Source organism: Benincasa hispida, chromosome 10, assembly GCF_027475165.1.
Source record: "Benincasa hispida cultivar pf3 chromosome 10, pf3_genome.v1.1, whole genome shotgun sequence".
Taxonomy (NCBI): Eukaryota; Viridiplantae; Streptophyta; class Magnoliopsida; order Cucurbitales; family Cucurbitaceae; genus Benincasa; species Benincasa hispida.
The window spans coordinates 3,187,275-3,201,892 of record NC_143487.1 but is presented as its reverse complement, the minus strand read 5'-3'; the positions used below and the strand labels follow the sequence as shown (position 1 = coordinate 3,201,892).

Here is a 14,618-nt window from a genome sequence, read left to right as displayed (position 1 = left end):
TTTGAAGCTTGGGTTGTCCAAGTAGGCTCGATATAGTTCTGTGAGAGAGTGCCGATTGAGCATTTCTTCAACCAGTAGATGAAAAGGGGGTGAAATCATTGATGTGGCATTAGATTTAGAAGGAGCCTAAATCTGTAGAATCATCGTAGTAATATCGGTGTTAGGGGGGAGCTCAACTTGCTCACTAGTATTCAAAAATGAGTAAACTGACTCTATATAATCTTAGTTGAAGGGTATATTGAAAAACCTCGTGGATCTCTTTTCACTCAAGCGGAAAGCCTCCCAAACGTAAGTGTGATTTCACCGAACTAGGTTAACAACTCTATGTGTGCATCTCTCTTACTATTTACTTATGTCCCTTTTGCTTTAACTCTTGTCACTAATATCTATACTAGCTTGTGGTAGTCTTGTGATTCACTCTTTTCCACTCAATACAAATGACTTTTGGACCCATTAAGAAAAATGTTCTACTAATTAAACAATTGGCACCCAAAAAAAATACCCACTTCCATTCACATATTAGTTTTCTCGTAACATTTAGTGAAAGTATACATTATTTGTTATAAAGAATAATAAGACATAAAAAGATAAAACTAACAAATTTAAACAGTTAAAAGATCAAATATAATAATAGAAAAAAGCCATGAATATACCCTAGAACTAGAAGGAAAAAACACAAGACCAGTAAAAATAGAAGGGTACCATAATTTTACGTTGACAAAATTGCATATTGAAATGAATGTCTCAACAAGAAATTGCAGCATTTTAACGGAAACATAGTTGAAGGGATTTAATTTATAAGTCTCCGAAGTACGAACCAACATATGGGTATGCCTTTTAATTTAGACCCTAAAATTGGAAGACGAAAATCAAATTTCCAATAATGGTGTTATTTCCTAATTGGTTGATTTCATGCTCGTTTTTCTGATCTTTATTTAAAAGTAGAGAATAATCAATGGAAAAATAAAAGATAAAAACTACTTAAGATCTTGTCCGAAAACGATTTTGTTTTTCTGTTTTTCGTTTTTATTTTTGTTTTCTACCTTTTTTTTTTTACTTTTATTTTTTATTTTTGCTTGTTTCCCTCCCTATTTTCCTTACCATGGTTTTCACTTCTTAATATGAATTCGAATCTTTATTTTTTTAAAATTTTCTTTTTTCATTTTTTTTTTGATAATTTTCAAAATTTTTCCTAGGGTAGAAAGTGAATAACAAAACAAATAAACTTCTTATAGTTGAAATAATGTTTATAAGCATAATTTTTAAAACCAAATGATTATCAAACAAGTTTTAGAAATCGTTTGATATTCAATTATTTTTTTATTTTTGGTTTTTAGTTTTTAATTTTTAAAAATGAGTATGATTCACAATTCAGTTTTTTTTATTATTATTATTATTTTAAAAACGTTTTTAAAATTTTAAGGAATACTGAAAACGAAAAAAATCGTTTTTAAAAATCAGTTTTTGTTTTTCAAGAATGTGCGCGCTTTTAGTAACAAAATCGATATGATAAAAGTTAACAAAATGGCTCTGGTCCATCGGTTCGGCCCCAATTCCAACAATATAGTTTAGTTTTATTTTTTTTTCCAGTACATAATAATATTTTCTATTTTTTAATGGAATCTAAGGGTAAATATGAAATAATTTTGAAAATAATTTTTTACGCATCAATTCTAAATCAAAATTAAAAGTTTAAATTATAACAAATATTCATAAAATTAATTTTAAAATATTAGAATAGCACGAATCTATATAAGATGGTGGATTATTTATGTGTGACACAACTTTAATAGAAGGATACGTCTTTTCTCAAAATACACAACTTCATACTACTAAAATAAATATAACTATTTAAGTTACCACAAATAGACTATAAAAATAAAGAGAATTATTCTCTCAAATCTCAATCTTTTTTTATATACAATTACAATTATTCGCACATTGAAGTGTTTATTGAGTTTTGTGATTAAAGCATTCACGGATTATTGATTTAATCTATCTTTAGAGTCAATTTTTCCTAACCCTTGGGAGCATTGAGAGGGAACAAAATTGTCACCAGGATCAGGATACTATGAATTTGTTAGGTAATTTTTAAATTTTTTTTTATATAGTTTCCTTATTCTGCTATATTTTACAAAAATGAAACTATTGTCTTATTATCAATATATTTACTTTTGTTAATTTTCTTCATTTTATTTATGATTAATCAATACATTTAAAATATTGATATTGTTTCATCGATATGAATTTTTTTAAAAAAATAATAATAAATAATATATAAAAAGGTAATCTATAGATGTGAATAATGATATATAGTAACATTTTACTATATTTAAAAATAAGTTAGTTCATTTTTTCTAAATTTAAAAATAATCATTTTCTTCCAAAATAGTCTAAATAAATAAGCAAATTATATAATTATTCAACATTCCTATTTCTTTTTTAAAAATAAAAAATAAAAGAAAAAAGAAAAAGAAAAAGAAATAGGAATGTTTTTTTTATATATATATAACAAAAATAGCCTAATGGGTTATTATTTTACCCTAAATTCTAAAGTCTTGTCCAATTTACTCGTTTAGGCCTCTTATTGTTCAATGTTTTTCAAAAATATATATATAATAATAATACCAAAAGACACGTATAAGGGAAATTTTCTCATATCACGCTTGGTTATGAACTTTCCAAAACGAGTTTCTTTTCCAAACATACACAAGAAAAGTTTTTCCAAACATTCAAAAATCGATTCCTCGTAATGAAAGCAAGAATCAATAAGAAATTTTAAAGGAGAAAACAAGGTATATACATTGAATGCACCAAAAAATATATGTCAAATATACAGGTAATTAGAGAATGCAAATATAAAATTGTACATATGATTTATTTTTTGTGTTTACATATATGTTGAAAAATATAGGAATGCATTGCATGAATTGTTTGGTATATGAAATGATATATTAAATAAATTATCTTGCTCATCTACTTATCAAGTATACGTTAGTCTATTTCTAGAAAATTGAAATATATATCGAATATGTTGTTTTATATATATATCAAACAATGTATGTGATGTATATTTACATTTTTTTAATATATTGTCGGTATATTCGACATTTTTAAATATATCACCAACATATTCAACAATAATGAAGACATTGGAATGAAGAAATCGAAATGAAGAAGATGAAGAAATCACAAACTTGAGGAACTATATATATAAGGTTGGAAAAGAGGAGATACGACAAACATAAAATAAAGATAATCTTATTCCTTAATTTTAGTAAGTATACCAAAAGAAATGGAAAACAAAATAAACATTAAGGTCTCGTTTGATAACCATTTGATTTTTTGTTTTCGTTTTTTAAAATTAAACCTATTTCATTCACATTTCTTACAATGATGTGCATCTTTCTAAAGTACAATTGTTGAATTCTCAATCAAATTCCAAAAATAAAAACATCTTGAAAGCTACTTTTTTTAATTCTTAAAATTTGACTTGGTTTTTTAAATTATTGATGAAAAGTAAATAACAAATAAAGAAATTTGGATGTGAATATAATGTTCATAAGCTTAATTTTCTAAAATAAAAATAAAAAAACAAAATAGTTACCAAACGGAACCTAAATTATTTTAGGAAAATTAATGATTGATAAGAGAGGAGATCAAAGAAAATGAAAATCTATTATGTAATATATATATATATATATATACACGCACTAAATTGATTGATGGATCAAAAGATTATAAACATCCAAAAATGTAACCGAAATCTATATATGAAAATTTTATAAATCTTAAGACATTAATGAAATATTGGTTGGGGATTAGACTAAAATTTCATAATAAATTACTATTAAAGTACCACTTTTAAAGGACACCATAAATAAATTTGAGGTGCCAACAAGAGTATAGTTCAAATGGCATAATGTTCATTCTATTAACCTCTGATATGAGATTTGATCTCCCACTTCATACTTTAATTACAATACTTTTCAAAAAAAAAAAAAAAAAAAAAAAAAAAAATTTGAGGAAGAAACATGGTAATCCACCTGTGTCCCATTAGCACAGGAATCTGGGAAGATGCATGATAAATTCAAAATAATGCATATTTTGCATATGCTACTCTCGCTAAAAATATCAATTTCCTTAAAATGTATAATTCTCAGTGAATGGACAGAAATTTAGAAGGGAAAAAAGGTGTCCTCGAATATAAAATTCATATTCAACCAATTTATAGAAATTTGGAGGGATTAGAAACTCTTAGATGACTTTTTCCTTCATCAAAATTCCACTAATTCACTAATTAACAAGATATTACGTAAGTCTATTAACACTAATTTTAATATTCTAACATTACATCATTTATTTTGTCGCTTAGTTTTTAACATTTAATGACAATAAAAACTAGATTAGAAAACCTGATATATAAGGACAAAATTGAAGCTTTAAGAAACAAGATTGGTTTTTTAACAAGACTTAGTGCCGATAATTATTTGGAGAAATTAATGATAAATCATGATTGAGATTGAATTTGATTAGTAAATACCTCTCATCTTCCAGGAACAGGAAAACCTACCTTAGTAGGATAATTAAATTTCATGCTTGGTGGAATAATTCTTATCCACGGCCAATAATAACATTCCAAACAATTATGAACATAAATGATATATCTACACATGAAAAGGACATACCAAAACCAGTGTGACAGACGAGCTAGCTATTGGTTGTTAGCCATGGCGTCCTTCCATCAGTCCTCTAATACATGAAGTCGTTCGAGCTCGAGAATATGTCCTTGTCCACTCAGCAGGGCTGTCCCATTTGTAATGTTCCTGCCTCTGCACTGCTGCAACTGTTCTCGGAGGCTTCGCACAACTTCATTGAGCCTCTGAATATTCCTTTCTTGTGACAACAATATCTACACACCAGTTCAATGTAATACGTGTAAAATGACTCTACTAGAAAAGAAAACATAGTAGAATACCACAATGTATAAAATACAGCTCAAACAAAAAAGAGAACTAAAGGGCAGGATTTTCAAGCACCCCCCATGATCCTTCAAGATGTCATGTTGTACCCTCCATCTAAAATGGAGGCGCGTAGGTAATTCTCAAGCAATACAATTTGGGATTGGTACGATATTTCAAAATTTTATTACTTCGTAAGTTTTGTCATATCAACTGACAGGCTTTCGAGTTCCTGTAACTAATCATTCTGTCAGTAACCAAAATCACTTATCCAGAATCCGAAATCAAAGCCAGGTGCAATCCAGAAGCAGATAAAAGTAGTCATTTATGATTCTCTTTTATCTGGTTGAAAAATTTTGTGCCTCTCAAGTTTAGATTTAACTGGTTTTTAAATTTTGTGCCTTTTAACCGGTCTTTCCAGGGGCAGATACCAATGCAGCTCGTCCTTATTCTTTCTATAGTTATATTGTTCTGTTTCTTACCCAAAAAGGCACCTCGTTGTTCTATCTAACATTGCATGGAGAAGTCATCGAGCTGAACCTAACTTCTATGGTGTACTTACTTAAGTCCAACCTTAAACAGAAAGGGTTTAATTATCCAAACGCCTGCCGGCTGAAAAGATGCTTATCATTTACTCAAGGCCAGATTACTTTGTCACTCTCTAAACTATAACTAGTTTCAAATGCTGCTCCCAAGCTTTTGAAGTTTCAAATATTCCTTCCAACCTTTCGATAATATCAAAATCACCCCTTTAATAACTCCATGAAACAGAAATGTATAATTTAAAGCAAAGCTGAAAAAATACTTCATGGAAAAAACTACTACCTGATATATAGGTTGAAAATAAAATTGTATAATACACACATTTCATGGTTCCGTCAATTTCTTTAAAGGCATTGTCAAAGGGGAAGTCTTAAACTTAAACATTCAAAAACAGGGAATTTTAACATTCATACAATTTTAAGGGCCACGACTATGGATTCAGATAAACACACTTTTTGGATCACACAAGAGACCCGAAAAGAAACTTGTCACTAATTGGAAGGCAGAGAGAAAAAAATTGGCTCACAAACAGCACCCCTCGGAGTAAAGAAGATGATAATGATTCTCTACCTGGTTAAAAATTAATGCCTCTATGATTTAACTGGCTTCAGAATTCAGTGCAATTTTAACTCGTTTTTCAGGGGTAGATATCATTTAAGCTTTCATTTGACAATATGCTCATAAATATTTTTACCTCAAGTCTAACCTCAGGTAGAAAATAACATAATATGTTTACTTCAAGTCTAACCTTAGGCAGAAAACATAATATAATCCTAACCTAGGAAAGCTTAAATTGTCTTAATTCAGGTCAATCTGATAGAATTTGGATACTTTTCAAGCAACTGTGCGGAAAAATCCTTTCGTAACCAGGAACTGCAATCTAACCTACGACTAAGCAAGCTTTCAATGTTATAAAATTAAGGTAACATCTGAAACAAAAAGTAGTTGAATGAATGACATGAGATATTACCAATAGTAAGAAAAACATTGTCTTCAAACATGAGCTCAAAGAGTGGCTTGCCAATATTCAAAATATGACAATTAAAAACAAAGGTTGATAATATTCTAATAGGTAGTGAATTCTCCATATCTTTTAGACACTTCCACAGAAAAATCAGGCGCTTATTTGGAAATGGTTACAATTGCTGCTTCAAACCAATGTTATCTCCACAGCAAGGGGTTGATTATTACTTATTGCCAATGTGTAGACAAAATAAAATGTTTATTGATCAAACCTTACCAAGAGTATAGGGTTGATTATTACTTATTGCCAATGTGTAAACTAACTAAAATGTTTATTGATCAAACCTTACCAAGAGTATCGGCTAGATTACTATTTTATTTCTAGTACATCACACATAAAGGAAACAGATGCATTTTACTTATTGTCACATCCTGAAAAGTAAATATCGCTGCACTTGGATAGTTTTTTTCTTTTTACATTTAAACCAGGAAAAAAAAAACATTTCGTTACAAGTAGGGAGTAAAATGAAACTCTTAATGCGAGCATGAATCTGATAAGCTTGGAAGCTTTTTCCTTATTTTATTAACAAAGGGGGAGAATTCGAGAGCTCCCCTTCCCTCCTCTAAATCCCATAATGAGATTGTTACACCAAAATCTTCTCTATCTTCTCAAGGCTCAATGGCCTTACAAATTACCCTCACTTGTGGACCCCCCCCCCCCCCCCCCCCCCCCAATTTTTCTTCCTTTCCTCACATAACTAACAATATTCCTAGGGCCCACTTCTCTACCTCATTCTCTACCTTTTTTATGGTTTTCTTTCTTCTTTCATACACTTTTGTTACTAGGGGCCTATCATTACCCACCCCAAAAGAGCCACCTTGTCCTCAAGGTAAAAATCAAGGAATTGTTCCTTGATGATGCTTGGAAGCTCCCATGTTGCATCGGCCATGTCCCCATTCCCCCAACGGATGAATACCTCTAACTGCTGGTCCTCGGTAGGTGATGTGCGTATACCGAGCAGCTCAGCTGGTTGCGTTGTGAAGGACAAGTCATCAGCCATTGTAGGAGGGATCGGTACCCTCGGTAGGTTACAACCAGTGGCCTTGCACAGAACCGATACATGGAAGACAGGGTGGATACCTGTCTCGGGTGGCAAGGCGATGCGATATGCCGCCTTTCCTATGTAGTCAGTCACCTGGAATGGTCATACGAACCTTGGTGCCAGCTTAGGATGCTTGTGATTGGACAAGGAGGCTGTCTATAAGGCTTAAGTTTAAGATATACCCAACCATCAATACTAAACTCCACATCTCGTCTCTTAGTATTAGCTGATTTTATCATTCGTTGTTGGGCCTTGTTCAATGACTCCTTGAGTTTTGCCAACATGATATCTCTGTCTCGCAACTGAATGTCTACCTCATTGACTAGACTAGTGCTGTGGGTGCATCCAAGCGCCGATGGGGGAGAGCAACCATATAGTACCTCAAAGGGGGTAACTTGGGTGGCTGTGTGGAAGGATGTATTGTAGCAAAATTCAGCCCAAGGTACCCATTTAGCCCACTGTTTGGGGTTGCTCATGGTGAAGCACCTCAAGTAGGTCTCAATTCCTCTATTTACTACCTCTGTTTGTCCATCCGTCTGTGGATGGTAAGCTGTACTTCGACATAACTGCATTCCTAACATAGGTGTTTAAGGGTGATGAAATAAGCATACTTGGATAAACGATCTACAACTACCATGATAGTGTCAAACCCTTCGAATTTAAGGAGTCCTTCAATGAAATCCATAGAGATATCCACCCATACTCGATCCGGGATCGATAAAGCTTGTAAGAGGCCAGCGGGAGATAATGTTAAGTACTTGGCCTGTTGACATACTCCACACTCGGCCACGAATTTTTGTACTTCTACTTCATACCCTTCCAATATACTTCTTTGGACAGCCTTTGATATGTTTTCAAACTCCCTTGATGACCACCTATAGGGCTACTATGGAACTCTTGTAGTAAAAGGGGGATGGTAGGTGAAGTAGCTGGCAATACAATCCGTCCTTTGTAGTATAAAAGCTCCCCTCATAGACTATACCCTACTGGTGCCGGTTGGTCATTCAACAAAGCCTGCCGGATTCCATTCAATTCCTCATCATTGCATACTTGTTCAATAAAGACAGCAGTATTTAGTCCCTTTACTACACTGAGCAAACCAAGTTCACATGAGGCAGGCAATCGGGGGAGCTGAATTCTCTGTTCCACGCTTGTATTAGGTTAAAATCGTATCCTATGAGTTTGGCGATCCATCGTTGGTATTCTCCTGCTATCACTCTTTGCTCTAATAAAAACTTGAGACTCTTTTGATCCGTGCAAACTATAAAGTGTCTTCCTAATAGATAGGGCCTCCAATTCTGTATTGCAAATACCATGGCCATCAACTCTCGTTCATACACTGCCTTGAAGCGATGGGTAGGAGGTAGTGCTTGGCTTAAATACGCCAATGGTCGTTTGTTTTGCATCAGGACAGCCCCCACTCCCACTCCTGAAGCATCCGTCTCCACAACGAAAGGTTCATTGAAGTTAGGTAGTCCCAACACCGGCACAGACATCATAGCTGACTTGAGATGTTGAAAAGCCTCTTATGCCTCCTCATTCCAACTATAGTTCCCCTTCTTTAGCAACTGAGTTAGTGGCAAGGCAATAGCACCGTAGTTAGCCACGAACTTCCGGTAATAGCCCGTGAGACCAAGAAAGCCTCGTAATTCCTTCACATTCCGTGGGGTAGGCCAAGTATTCATTGCCTCTAATTTGGTTGGATCGGCTGAGACTCCTTGTGCCGAGATGATGTGTCCCAAATACTCGATGCTCATGGCTCCGAATTGGCACTTCTTCAAGTTTGCTACCAACTGATTTTCGATCACCTCCTCCAGGATAGTCGATAAGTGGCCTATATCTTCTTCTAATGTCTTGCTATACACCAAGATGTCGTCAAAGAATACCAACGCAAAGTGACGAAGATATGGCTTGAGGATATCATTCATGATTGCCTGGAAAGTGGATGGAGCATTCCTCAAACCAAAGGGCATCACTAGAAACTCGTAATGACCTTCGTGCATTCTAAATGTTGTTTTATGGACATCGCTTGGGTGTACCCGAATCTGATGGTATCCTGATTTCAACTCAATTTTTGAAAAAATTGTAGCACCATACAATTCATCTAACAATTCATCAACTATAGGGATAAGGTACTTATCTGGAATCGTGGCATTGTTCAAGGCTCGGTAATCTACACAGAAGCGCCAACTTCCATCCTTCTTCTTGACTAACAAAACCGGGCTGGAGAATGCACTTTGACTAGGCTGGATTATCCCTGCCATCAGCATTTCCTTGACCATCTTTTCGATCTCATCTTTTTGGAATTGCGGGTAACCGTATGGCCTCACATTGATCAGCCCAGCTCCGGGTAGTAATTCAATGGTATGGTCATGGCTTCGAGTTGGGGGCAGCTCTGTCGGTATTTGAAATACCTCCTCAAACTTTCGAAGCAACTGCTGAATCTCATGAGGTATATCAGATTGTTCTCCAACAGTCTTGTCTTCTTCTTCTATGGTGTTGTCCCGATTCAAGTCTAATGCATTCAATTCGATCAAAACGCCTTGGCCCCCTCCTTTCACTGCCTTTGCCATGGATTTCAGAGATATCTACGATTTAACCAACCCCCGGTCTCCTTGTAGCTGAGCTGTCCACTCCCCAATCATGAACTCCATTGTTGATAATCTATAACCAAATGTGATCTGCCCCCAACGTTTCCAGCCACACCACCCCCAAAATGACATTCGTGCTGCCCAACGGTAAGGGAAGAATATCTTGTATTATAGATAAATCAGAGATAGTTATGAACACACCTTTACACACTCCAGCAGCTTGGACCGAACCTCCCAAGCCCAGTACTACATCGTACTCTTCCAAAGGTGCTATCGGCAGCTGTAACTCAGTGACCAACTCGGAAGTAATAAAGTTGAGAGTCGCCCCCCATCGATATGTACAACTACCTCTCGGTCTCCGATAACTCCCCGCACTTTAATTGTTTTAAGTGAACTTAATCCTGCCAACGAGTTCAACGACAAGTTCGCAATCTCCTTCATGTCGTCCCGCAATGTCTCTTCCGGTTTGTATTCTACTATGTCGGGTTCTTCTCCTTCCTCGGCTAGATCTTCCCCTTCTTGTACAAACATAAATTGCAGCTCTCTTTTCTTGCAGCGATGGCCGAAGCTGAATTTCTCATCACATCTAAAACATAGCCCCTTGTCTCTCTTCTCCTTCCTTTCTACGTCCGACAGCCTCCGAAACGTGCGCAGGCGTTTCCTTTTGCTCCCGTTTCCCCCCTGGGAAATGATCGTCGTCAACGAACCCGTTGAGCTTCCTCAGTTCGGGTTGATCGTGATCATTCGACTACTCGGATTGCTCGCCCCGCTTGCACTTGACCCGGCTTTCGTATTCGGGTTATTGTTACTATCCGACCCGACTCACTTGCCCAATCGTCGTTGGAGTAATTGGTCCTCTTCGATTAGTTGGGCCATCTGCATCTTGGCCTTCAGGCCTTCGGGCTTTAATTTCCTCATCTCACTTTGGATTTCTTCCTTAAGCCCACATACAAACTTACTCTCCAAGGCCTTGTCACCCAACTCGTTCAACCCAGCGGAATACCGTTCAAACTTCCACCGATACTCTCTCACGGTCGTCTCCTGCTGCAGCCGCATCACCCTTGCATACCGATCTGCTTCACATGCCGGTCGAAACCTTGTCAAGAACAACTCTCTAAACTGCGATCAACTTCCTACCGGCAACCAGTCATCCTCCCATTGATACCAGTCCAACGCCTCCCCCTCCAAGCACAGTACAACAGTATCCAATTTGTCCTTCTCCGATAGTCAATTCACCACAAAATACCGCTCCTCTCTGTGCAACCAACCGTCGGGGTTCTCATCATCCTCTCCCTTGAAAATCAACACTTCTAACTTCCTCAACCGCATATCAAACAATGGTATCTCCTTGTTTCCAGGTGCGTGGATCCCTTCTTAATTCCCTGCTCGAGATGATGATCCTTCTGTTGTCTGCTTCCCTTTCTCCAATGTGGTCCTCTCGGACGATGGAGGTTGCTTCTCTGAACTATTCATCACGTCCAACCTTGATAGGACCAGGGCCATCTAAGCGGACATACTCCCCATCCATTCCTTCACCTCCTTCAATTGTAGGTTTATCTTTTCCTCGATCTCCATCTGTTTTTCCTCCATAGCTACCATTCGAGCTTCCATTTTTCCCACCATATCCAGGTAACTGCTCTGATACCAATTGATAAGCTTGGAAGCTTTTTCCTTATTTTATTAACAAAGGGGGAGAATTCGAGAGCTCCCCTTCCCTCCTCTAAATCCCATAATGAGATTGTTACACCAAAATCTTCGCTACCTTCTCATGGCCTCAATGGCCTTACAAATACCCTCAGTTGTGGACCCCCCCCCCCTATTTTTCTTCCTTTCCTCACATAACTAACAATATTCCTAGGGCCCACTTCTCTGCCTCATTCACCTATCTCATTTTCCTATCTCATTCTCTAACTTTTCTATGGTTTTCTTTCTTCTTTCATACACTTTTGTTACTAGGGGCCTATCAGAATCATGCATTGTTGGCTCGCTATCCTCTCCTAGAACTCCTCAAATTGTTGAGTTAAATTTATTGATAATTCATTCCTCTTCTACAGCTCTACCTAGCACCTCTATGGACCAGACACACGGTTTTACATGCCATCTGTAACTATACATAGGGAAAAGAAATCACTTGATTACATAATTAGTATGTATCCTACACCCTGAATGTAGCATGATACAGGCACAGCTACTAATCCACACTCCACATCCCTATGCGCCTGTGAACTAGTCATTCAGATTTCACAAATGACATACGGATATTCGACACTATTTCAATTTAGACAGACCCTTATAAATTACAAGCACAAGTACAAATCCATTTAAAAGAAAAGGATACGGCTGATAGTGTAATTGTAGAAGACTTATTACCTTCTCCTTAACTGCTTCTTCCCTCGTTGATATCTGCTGCTGCTTCTGGGAGTTTAGCGTGTTGTCAACCTCAGGTACTAGTTGTTGCCTCCACTCGAACTGCGAAGTGATAATGAGAATAACAAACAAAAAGACAAGTAACATGGATCTGGACATCATTCCAAGAGACTGTCACTATACCTGTACATGATTAAGATAAAATAAATAAATATCACAGCCGCATTGAGTTCAACAAAGGCATAAAAGACCTTGTATATACATGAAACAAGTTGGAAAATCAGAAACCACAGAGAAACTCCGACCGTAACGATTTGACCTCGAGTCAGGTTCAAAAAATGATCGATCGAATTGGCATAAATCGAAGTCAAGAAATCAGAAGGAGGATCGAAAATGAAGAAAAGAAGAACTTACTATGGACAGCTATGAGAATTGAGAAAACCCTAAGTTCATGATCAAAATTGAGGGAGAATTCGTGGTAGCTTCTTGAAACTAAACTTGGCGTAAGATAGTGAATCAGAAAGCGCTTCAGCACCTGTAGTGAACAGTGTGGATTGCTTGATAATCAAGGAAGCGGAAGATAGTTACGAGCAGTTTCAATTCAACTCTAAATCGGCTGAGGCAGAGCTTTGGAATATGGTAAACGGCTTATTTTGCGATTTCAGAACTTGCACATTGGGAAGAAGGTCGCCGACAAACTACAAGATACTGCTTTGAAATTCAGACGCGCTTCAGCTGCACGTTTTAACACGCGCGCCACGACTGCCTTCCACAAGGCAGCAACTAATTACAATTTTTTTATTATTATTATTTGTATTTTTGAGAATTACAATTTACAATAACTTTCACAATAGTAATGTCCAACATTTTAGTTCAAACTTAGCAATATTTGCGAAAGTTATTAAATATAGAGGTGTTCATGACTTTGGTTGGATTGGATTGAAAGACTTTTTAGATCCAACCTTGTTCAGTTGTAAATTTCTTACACTCAAATAATTCTTATTAAAAAATGAACTCAACCTAGTCATGAAATATTTGGGTTGAGTTGGTTCGGGTTAATCAGGTCATTTGTTTAAAATTTTGTTATATTATTTTCATATATTGAATTAAGATTAACAGCTCAATTTCAATTTATATAGTGAAAATTTTCTTTCTAAAGTGCAAAGCACTATTTTTAAGAGTTGTTGAATAATAAATTATTAAAGAAATATTAGAATTAAATAAAATTAAAATCAATATATTTATAAATAATTGTGTTATATGTAATAAAAAAATATATTTTAAAGTTAATAATAAATTCGAGTTGGTTTGGATCGGTTTGGATTATATTAGGTGAACCCATGAATCAATCCAACCCATCAAATTTTCATTTATTTGAACTCAATTCAACCCAAATGAGTTGATAACTCAACCCAAACCACACGGGTTAGGTTGGGGTGATCAATTTTTTCGGGTCATCAGATTTTTTGAACACTCATAATTAAATATTTTAAAATTGCTCATGTTACTTTCCATCAAACAAATAAATTTGTAGTTCAAGAGGTAACTTGTAGAAGAGAGAATTTGCTAATGTGTGATGACTTAAGTCAGTCAAGGGAGCACAAGGTAGCAAACTTTTAGAAAGAAAATGAACTTCCGTAATGATGCATTTATAAGCGTTTTCAATCCTTTTTTGAATTGGATCAAGAAGACACAATCGATTTAATCATAATGTAAGAGCAACTCCAAATAAGTAGCGACGGAATTAGTATGGATTTAGGGATCTCGAGACCCCTTCGACTTTATGCTCTTTACATGTATATATATATCAAAATTATTAGATAGTCCAATGATAAATCTGCGTTCTACCTCCCTTGAGACCTAGGTTCAAACCCCACTAATCACATTTAACAAAAAATTTGGATCCGCCACTACAAGTAAGCATATGATAGCATAGACCATTGAGTTAGAGTTCGAGGTGGGAAATTGGGCCTAACCATTGTCTCATTTAAATTTGAACTCATCCTATCTCGATATTTTTCTTGGTCCATAATTACTTATAACAATATTGTTTTTCACTCTATAAATATTATGACATTCACAAGGGTATG

The 14,618-nt window shown here is 35.6% G+C and overlaps 1 protein-coding gene across 1 annotated transcript; it reads right to left on the bottom strand.

The window, feature by feature from the left end:
• Positions 1-4,499: 4,499 nt before the first annotated feature.
• On the bottom strand, positions 4,500-13,243 carry LOC120089290 (peptidyl-prolyl cis-trans isomerase G). Its single transcript, XM_039046714.2, has 3 exons — positions 12,943-13,243; positions 12,532-12,711; positions 4,500-4,912 (listed from the first exon to the last, which is right to left on the bottom strand). Exons 2-3 carry the CDS (start codon positions 12,688-12,690, stop codon positions 4,745-4,747), a joined length of 327 nt encoding a protein of 108 aa, XP_038902642.1. The 5' UTR covers positions 12,691-12,711; positions 12,943-13,243; the 3' UTR covers positions 4,500-4,744.
• Positions 13,244-14,618: the final 1,375 nt, after the last annotated feature.

What these genes read in the sequence shown, in the direction of transcription:
- LOC120089290 (XM_039046714.2), bottom strand. Translation starts at nt 12,690, where the DNA reads ATGATGTCCAGATCCATGTTACTTGTCTTTTTGTTTGTTATTCTCATT. An exon ending in AAGAAGCAGTTAAGGAGAAG is followed by an intron (nt 4,913 to 12,531) that starts GTAATAAGTCTT and finishes ACTGGTGTGTAG; the next exon opens with ATATTGTTGTCACAAGAAAG.